Raw genomic sequence first — 9722 nt, 5'->3', positions numbered from 1 at the left:
ATTTTGAAAGTCAAGTACCACATCCATATGATAATTTTTTTTAGAGATTTGTATTAAATTTACCGAGAGTCTGATACTAATAATAATAATTATTATTATTATTATTATTATTATTATTATTATTATTATTATCCAAAATAAAAAGCCCGAAATCCCAAAATATCACTAAACTTCGGGAAAGTTGCAGTCCTACCCAACTGGCCTCTCCATTAAATTTACGCGGATAACACAGGGCAGGTAAAACTGGTTTGTGGGGTCTCTCGTTTTTTCTACGCTCCATGTGGTTTCCAGTTATACACAGAAAAGGAACCCTCTCTTATATAAATTCGTAATTAATCTCCCTTTCTTCCTCACTCCATTCCTTTGCTTAAACCCAAACCAGTGCAGTCAGCCTTCGGTTCGTTTTCCGGCGACATTTCCGGCCAAAACTCGACCCCTTCATTGTAAAATTCCACTGTCTTGATCTCAAATTGATTTGCGGGGGACAATTTGAGGCCAAAAACTCAGGTTTCCGGCTCGCTGGGCTCGAATCAGGCAGGCCCTGCTACGCACTGGGAATCACTCTGGGCTCGAATCAGGCAGGCCCTGCTCCCCCATTGGGAATCGAAAACCAGTTAGAACCCATTTTCATTTTTAGCAAATTTTGAAGGATGGCGAGGATGCAGAGATATAGAGGAGTGCGGCAAAGGCATTGGGGCTCTTGGGTCTCGGAAATCCGTCACCCATTGTTGTAAGTTAGTCCTATCAGAACCTCAAAACCCTGAATTTCTCTCAACTTGTGGCTACTTCCAAGCATCTCGGTGCTTGAATTTGGTGGATAAATGCTTTTCCATTAGCATAAAGGGTGAATTCCACCCTGAATTTCAGTGACTAAGTCGAACTTCAACCCTGTAAACTCGTGAATTCGGTTTTGTTAGCATTATTAGCACATTGCTTAAGTATAGCATGAATTTCAGGCCGTAATACTCCAAGTCTCAAATGCCACAAAAAAATCTCCATTTTTCAGCATTCATTCCCATTTTAAATGGGTGTAGCAGTAGTGCCATAACTCAAATTTCAACATTTTCCTTTTACAAGCTTTCTTTAACACCCTCAAATCCAATCTTCTCTTGTGTTCAGACTTACCACTTATATGGTTTAGCGTTATTCCACGATTCCCCCCAACTTTTCCTATATTTTCAGACACTAATTCCATGTTATTTAACAGCCCCTTGTTTCCCCTTTCAAATATCCTGCTTCAATGGCTTGTAGTCAAATAGAACAAAGAAAAAGAAGAAAAAACACAAAAAGGGAGAACGTCGTAAGGCAATGTTTTTTTTATGTCATGAAAGCACAAAGTTAAGAACTGCCAAACCATACACAGTTCCTGTATGGTGATGTCATACACAACCTGTGCATAAATAAATGACAGGCCACTCTGTTTTCTGGGCAGGAAAACAAGGATATGGCTCGGAACATTCGAGACAGCCGAGGACGCGGCTCGAGCCTATGACGAAGCGGCTCGGTTCATGTGTGGGCCCTGTGCCCGAACCAACTTCCCATACAGCCCAAATGCATCTCAGTCGGCCTCTACGAAGTTCTTATCCCCGAATCTGACGGCCAAGCTTCAGCGATGTCAAATGGCTTCCCTCCAGCTCCAAGCCGCCAAGCCGAGCGTCAGCTCGCCGAGCCAGCAGAAGATACCGGCCGGCGGTCCCCCGGAGAACGGGTGGGTCTTAAAAGTGGAGATTGAGAGTGGCGAGCAAATGAATAGATTGGAGGATGAGTTTATTGAACAGATGATAGAGGAGCTTATGGATTGTGGGTCTTGTATTGAGTTGAGATGTGCGTAGGTTTTAATACTAAAAATATGGAGAAGAAAATTAGCTGACATGAGGTGTTTTTCTCTCTTTTTGAAATATTTTATATTCACTAATTGTTTAGGCAGGGCCTGTAGAGTGGTGATTCTCAAAATGCAAATTTATTGATGGGTGTATGTACATATGGAAAATATTGGGCAATGGGAGTTTAGGTGCTACTTTCTCTCTTCTTTAATGTAGCATGTTCATTTAAGAAATAGTGTTTTGGGAGTCGGCAGACTCACTAGCCCGTACGATCACAAACGTCCATCTTTAAGTTGAACATCCACAACTAAAAATTCCTATCCATACAAATAATGGGTGTTTAATGGAGCCCGCATGATCATCATAGCATAAATCATCGATCGCTACAAATTTGGATCCAAGATCCATACAAATAATGGGTGTTCAATGGAGTCTGCATGAAAATAATACGAGTCGGGGCCGGGACCTTCATTTAAACCAAGACCGAGGTTTTATGCTCTTGGAGATGATTAGTGGACAAGTTGAAATTGAGTACATCTTTATGGAAGCCTATTTTTGTAGAATTCTTTTCTTGGATATGACCAAGGCCTTGGGGCTGCAAAATTCATATTTTATCGTCTAAATAAGGATTAGAAACCAGTAAAATGACTTAGAATCGACCGAGTCTAACTCTAAACTTAATAATAAAAAACAACCAAAAACAACCTTAGGCCTTTGTCCTTTTTTTAGACTCAACCATTGATCCTTTCGGCATCAATTGTTCCATTTTAGATTGAAAACAAAATTAGGTTGATAAATATTTTATTTTGGCGAGGTTTTTGCATTTAAAATTTCATGTTTTCTGAACCCCCAAAAGTCATCCCTTAATTCTCAACAAAGTAATTTGAAATTGTTTAATTATTTGCAATTGAAGCTCTATCAAAATCCCGATAGAAATTTCTTGGATCAAATCCCTAACAAGTTCAAAGGTTTCAAATGTCTCCATCATCCAACTTTAGAGTTTCGATCCAACAAATTTTGAAGTTTCAGTCAATTTCTTTGTGGATTTGATATGTTATAGATTAGGTTCAATCTAAACCAAGTATTTTATTTTTGAGCAATATTTGTATTTATTTTAGTTTTTGTGGCATAGTTTCTCTGTTCTTATGAAAATGTGGCTCGGATTTTGGAGAAATTAAGAATATTTTGTTAGTATTAAATTGAAGTTTTTTGTTTCTTTAGTTTTGATTTGTGTTAGGAAGGGTTTAGATTATTTTTTCTATTGAATTTTTCCCTATTGTAATGAAATTAATTTTTTTGGTGAACTCTTTATTTTCTTGAATCCTTTATTTAAACTAATAAATTTTTTGAAATATAGTCTTGAATTTTTTCGGGGGTGGTGTTCCGGATTGTATTAGAAAAGGATCTGGACGATTTTTCTTTTGTTGACTTTTTCCTCTGACTTCTAATGAAATAATATTTTTTCTAGGTGCACTATTTTTCCAAAATAAAATTGCTTGGAATTTTTTAAGAAATTCTATTGTATTGTAAAAAAAATAAGAAGTAGAATTTTGTGAAGTTTCTAATCTGGATTGTGCTAGAATTAATTTAGATAAGTTGTTTTGTTGATTTTCCTTGAATCTAATGAACTTGATTTTGTTGTGCTCGGTTTTTTTTTTTTTTTTTTATTATGCCTTGAAATTTCGAAGATTTTTATTTTATTTTATTTTATTTAAATATGCCCTGAAATTTCAAAGAAATTTTTTTTTTTAAATACTATGTTTAGTTTTGTTGGGCCTTTTGTAAATATTATATCCAATGAGTTTTCCGTCGGTTTTTTCCTCTTTATTTTTAAAAAATTTATTTTTGGTTTCTTGGTTTTTATATTTTAAAAAAAAAGCTCAATTTTTTGGAATATGTATTTAATACAATCTTTTGAATGCTTATTATGGTTTTTGGTTAATTTAGACTTAAATATTGTTTATCATTAATCTATAAAATATTAGGCCATATTGTCATTTTTGTTTAAATTATAACTATTGCGCATCTACCAAAAATAAAAAATATTTATAATAATACACAATATTGCCAAAACAGAATACAAATTTCAATTTTTTTTTTCCCTATGTCTAACATTAGGAACCATGAATAACTAGGGAAATTTTGGTAAATCAAGTGATCCACGCAACTTTTTTTTATGGAAAATTGTTTCATGCGGGCTAGACCGCATTTCTACACATGCGATTCAAAAAGTGTAAAACATCCATCTTAAATATGGATGCAAGTTGGTGTTCCAATGGAAACTAAGTAGGTGTTCCAATGGAAACAAACGGACCAAATATTTTCTCACTAGAATTATTACTTTTAAATTTTAAAGTTTATTTATTTGTTCATATTCATGATCTTCATGTTAGAGATTACATGTCCTCAAAAATTAAGTCTTAAAATCCATCTCAAAAATAGATTTATTTAGAGGCCCGCATCTCTACATATGGGGGCTTGACCGCATAGAAAGCGGGTCTTCTTTTTATAGCTTGCACCAAATTATGAAGGGAAAAGTTTATAAGAACCTAAGCTCTAAACAATCAAATTAGAGCCTACCTGAAAACTTTCACTAGAAGAGGTGTTTTGATGCCCAGATATCATCAAATTGATCATCTCGACATCAAGATGCATGGACATGAAATAAAATGAACTTCAAGTTTTAGAAATAGTGCATCTTGTAAAGCATTTTTAGATGCTCAATTTTCAAGATTTTCAAGCTTTCATAGATTTGCTCAATCTACACTATTTTTGAAGCTTTAAATTTTATAACAAAAGATGAAAATATAATTTAAGGCTTTCACAAAACTTTTCAGTATTGAAACCATATTTTTCAACACTATTTGAATGTATTCTCTAATTTGCTTGGTTAGAACCTTGACTATATACAAACTGCACCCAATTACGAAATATGCCTAGTTGTTTGTGATATTGTCTTTACCTCTTAGACCTATAGTGTCATTTGGCCCTTCTATGTTATTAACTTTCAACAATACGGATAGCACCATAGTTTGAACACTTTAATTATATGCATATGATGTGAGTATTTATTTATATTTTTGTAATATTCAACAACATATTAAATTATTATTCATAATTCTTTTTTTTTTCCTGCTGCTACATTTTTTTTGACAAGAGAAATGAATATTATTAGAAATAAGAGTGATTACATCAAAATTAAAATAACAAATTAGATGCAAATAGAAAATCCAACGAAACTCCTTTCTTGACTAACTCATCGGTAGTGAATTTGTCTCTATAGATGTGATGAAAGGCAACAGTAATATCCAAAGATAACTCAATCACTTTGTACAATAAGGTTAAAAGCCGCCAAAGAGGTCTTGACAAGCCTTTACACGAATTAATGACATTGAGAGAGTCTCCTTCAATAATCAGGTTATTCCCCACACCTTCCCCTTATAGATCAGCAGTAGTTGAAGCAAAGATTTGAAGTCCGCATGATTAGCAAAAACCACCCCACAAGGCCCTATATAACAAAATCTTATCTGACCTTCATGATTGCGACATACACCCCCAACTCCTGAGGGCCCAAGATTTCCAAATGAAGAGCCATCAAAATTTAATTTCATACAGTCCATTGATAGTAGATTTCATACACATTGGGGCTTCATGTTAATAGATCTTTGCAAAACCAATTTATCAATGTTTTGTTCAAAATCCCTCCTTGAACTCCCCCAACTTATCTTTGAAATACTAAACCAACTCCATACAGAAAATTTAATTTTTCTTTTTAATTCATCCAGTCTTATAGCCACACCATCATAAGTACGCCTATTCCTTTCCAGCCATAACTCTCATATAAAAGAATCCCTCAAGATATTCCCATAACAAACTACCTATCTTTGTTTGCACAATATACAAACATTAACGATGATCTTTCATCTTTTTCTTAAATCATCAATCGTTCATATTTTCTTTTGAGACAAAATCCATATAAAAACTGGTATCTTATGGGGTATATGCCATTTCCAGATATCCTTTAGAAGAGATTGGTTCTATCTAACCCTGTCATGGAAAAATAAATTATACATAGATTTCACTGAAAATATGCCACTTGTTTCTAACTCCCTAACAACCATATCCTTTGCATTATGTGATATATGAAAACCAACTAATGTTCTGAATATATCGATATATTGGATCACCGCAATATTGGGGATACAGTTAGGGCAATTAATATTCCATACTACAGATAACCCTTACTTAACACCCACCTCATTAACTTAAGCCATAGTAAATGAACTTCTAAGAAAAACATCCGGATATAGCCATTTAAAAAGATATATTTGAAGCCCATTTATAATACTAAGATAGTACAAAATCTCCCTTTCCAACTACCCATCTTGAATAAGAAAGAACAAAACTCCACATAGAAGAGATTTCCCTCCACATATAAGATTATTCTCTCCTTTGTCTAAGTGCAATACTAAGATTACAAGTGTCCAAACCATATTTACCTTGAAGTATATCCTTCCACATATACTTATTATTTTGCAGTGCATGCCACAACCATTTCGCTAGAAAAGTTTGATTTACATATTTTAATTTCTAATTCCCATACCCCCTTCAATTTTTGGAGTACATGTTTTGTCCCAACTGATTAGATAATATTTCCTCACATCCTTATAAGAGCCCCATAAGAAATTCGTGATTACTTTTTCCACTTGTTTAATAATATCACCTGATATATTTAATGATGACATCTGGTAAATAGGCAAATAAGATATGGATGATTTTATCAAAGTAACTCTATCTCTAATAGATAAGTGTTTCGATTCCAAATGTTTAACTTCTAATTTTCCCTGCCTTTGGTTGCCTGCGATCAGATAGAGGCATTCTCAAGTATGTAATTGGAAAAGTACAGTTCAAATCTCAGCAAGATAATTGACCACTACATCTTGGCATCCCACACTAATTATTAATTTTTTTTCCCAAATTAACTTTGAGGCCCAAAGAAAATTCGCAGCATCTGAGAAACCTTCTAATAGTCATGATCTAATCTATATCTGCCCCTACAAAATAAAATGGTATCATTAGCATATTGCAAGTGAGAGATAGTAGGCTCCACATTATTAATTCGAAATCCTAAAAAACCATTATTATGAACCACATTGTTAACCATCAGGCTGAAAGCCTCACTAACAATAGTGAATAAAAAAAAGGGAGAGAGGATCCCCTTGCCATATTCATCTTATAGCTTTATAGAAGCTTTTGGGACTGCCATTCACTAGAATTGAAAAGTGAGCAGTTGAAAGACTCTCAGAAATCAATTTCCTCCAATTTAAACCAAAACCCATTATGTGCAAGATCTCGTCAAGAATTTCTCATTTCACTCTATCATAAGCCTTATTTATATTCAATTTGATAAGTACCACATGTATGCCATTGTTCACTCTAGCATGAATACATTCTTGTGCTATCAATACACCATCCATTATTATTCACCCCTTAATAAATGCAGATTGATTGCCAGATATAACAATAGGAAGTATACTTTTCAATCTCTCTACCAAAACCTTAGAGATAATCTTGTATAAGCTAGTTAACATACTGATTCAAAGCAATAAATTCATAATTAATTATTTTATTCAATTTACCACTCTTTATAAATTCATTGACCATTGAAAGAAGCTCATCCTTTAGTAATGACTATAACTTATGGAAAAATAATAAAGAAAATTCATCACGTCCTGGTGCTTTATCACTTGAAAGTGCAAAGATTGCATTCCTAAGTTCCTCCATTTCAACCTTTCTTTCTAAATCTTGTGCAACACCTTGATAGAGAACTTTAAAAGGAATACCCTCTAAATTAACTCGACATAGTTGTTCACTAGAAAATGCTTTTAGAAAATGGTTAACAAATTCATTTTCCTTGGCAATATTATTAGATTGGTCCACCCCGTCAAAAGAGATACTAGATATATCATTTTTTTGACGGCGAGCATTAGCAATAGAGTGAAAAAAAAATTGTATTTAAATCTCTACTTCATCCTTTCTCATAAAATCATGCATTGTGTTAATAAGTCTTCTCTATCCATTTACCAATTCCACCGATATAAATCCTTGATTCTACACTTCATTATCTTTTGCTAATGGAAAGTTTTTTCCCAGCAACTTGAAACAAGAAACCTATCCAACTTACTCATAACAAGATTGGCGACACTATTATTAGACCATGTAAACTCTGCTCCATTCAATGGCAATTCTATGAGTTCATTTTGTTAGAGAAAACTATTAAAAAGATACATTGAAGAATTTATAAGATTATTTGAGGCGAATTCATCAGACCAACGTACAAAACTAAAATCTGCTCCCCCCCCCCCCTCCCCCCCCGCCCCACACACAAACCGATAAACCACAATGAGCAATTAAATCAAGTAATTCTGAAATAAAATCAGGTTTAAGAACACTATCATTTAGACCATAAATACTTGCTAACAGCCATCTAAATGAGCAAAAAGGTCATTCCAAAATGATACCAATAAGCCTATCCCTCAAAATAACATCAACAACATTAAAATTAGTAGCATCCCAAATACACTAGAGGCCCCTAGAAGATCTTATTGCCTCTATACCTACAAAATGGCTAGAACCCCTTCCCTAGATAGAATGTACTGTCCTTACCACTGGGCTTAAAAGTTTTGTTTCCTGAAGTATTCAGATGTTCGACCTCTCCTTCTTGAGCAAAAAAAACACCTCCTCCTTTCTGCGCATGCTTCCCAAGCCACGAATGATCGAACTAAATATTTTTATTAGCTTTATAGCATTCTACAAACCTAGTGAAGAAATGAAATTCAGTAGGTCCAGGATTATCATCATCGCTGCTCAAAACAATTGGATTATCAAATTTTAAGAAATAGCCACCCCAATAAGAGCTTTTGGCTTCTCAGCAAGACGGGCAGAATAACATGTTCCTTTCATAGGAACATTCTCACCACCATCTTATTAATCATATCTTCAGTAGCAGCAGATATAAGTAAATCATTGTGAAACTCATTATGTTCTCCTCCATATTTCTCTCTTAGAGAATCAAGCACCACTGACAGATCCTCATCGAAATCAACACCCATAAATTTAAATGTCTCATCATATTCCTGATCCATAGTAGAAAACTGAGGAGCAACAGTCTCTGCAACTTGCTCTTGGTTTTGAAGTAGAGGATTTAGTTCCTGAAATTCCAACATTCTTAGCATAACAATCTCACCAATACCTGGTTCCATCACATTGAGGGGAGAAGACGTAAAATCAACTTCATCTTTAGACCAGAAATCTAGATGTTGCCCCAGTGACAGAGAAACAGACTCTGGTGGTGGTTACAAAACTTTATGATTTTCTCATTCTTCATCCAATACATCCATCGGTGAGCCTTGTTCCTCCAGAGCTACTATTGGATGAATCCGAGTTATTTTCTTGTGTGCAACCTTACAAAAAAGCAACAAACATTCTGCCATTCTATTGAGAAACAAACCAGGTTTTTTTACAGCATCTATATGCCCTTCTTATTGAGAAATGGTCAAGAAAAAAATAGAGACAATTCCTTGGATCCAACTTTGTTGCCAGAATCCAATACTCTGGTGTGTTCTAAAGCGGTTTCAACCTTTCTGCTATATGAACACCCTCTGGTTTTAGGTGAGGATGAGTATCTCTTACTGTTTGCGCTTTGATTTTATTGAGCATCCATATTTTGGAAATGACCAGGCCTATCCACATGGCTATCACCGCCTATCGCTCAAATCGTTGTCACACCGACTTCCATTTGCATGTGCGCATAAATGTTTCCCCTTTGAATTAACATAAATAGTGACTCTGCCCTTTTGGTTACCTTTGTTCAAATTTTAACTTGAAGCGTCATGTACA

General features: G+C 34.5%; 1 protein-coding gene across 1 annotated transcript; it reads left to right on the top strand.

Annotated features, from left to right (window-relative positions):
- The first annotated feature begins 292 nt into the window (after positions 1 to 292).
- Positions 293 to 2034, top strand: LOC18436591 (ethylene-responsive transcription factor ERF003). The gene is made up of 2 exons (XM_006846818.4): positions 293 to 730; positions 1433 to 2034. The coding sequence occupies exons 1-2, from the start codon at positions 651 to 653 to the stop codon at positions 1830 to 1832; spliced, it is 480 nt and encodes a 159-aa protein (XP_006846881.1). The 5' UTR covers positions 293 to 650; the 3' UTR covers positions 1833 to 2034.
- The last annotated feature ends 7688 nt before the right edge of the window (positions 2035 to 9722 follow it).

The sequence above is a fragment of the Amborella trichopoda genome, chromosome 12 (assembly GCF_054954075.1).
Source record: "Amborella trichopoda isolate Santa Cruz 75 chromosome 12, AtrichopodaSantaCruz75HAP2 v2.0, whole genome shotgun sequence".
NCBI classification, from domain to species: domain Eukaryota; kingdom Viridiplantae; phylum Streptophyta; class Magnoliopsida; order Amborellales; family Amborellaceae; genus Amborella; species Amborella trichopoda.
The sequence above is the reverse complement of the archived record's forward strand: the minus strand, read 5'-3'. Positions and strand labels throughout refer to the sequence as shown.

What these genes read in the sequence shown, in the direction of transcription:
- LOC18436591 (XM_006846818.4), top strand. Translation starts at nt 651, where the DNA reads ATGGCGAGGATGCAGAGATATAGAGGAGTGCGGCAAAGGCATTGGGGC. An exon ending in GAAATCCGTCACCCATTGTT is followed by an intron (nt 731 to 1,432) that starts GTAAGTTAGTCC and finishes TTTTCTGGGCAG; the next exon opens with GAAAACAAGGATATGGCTCG.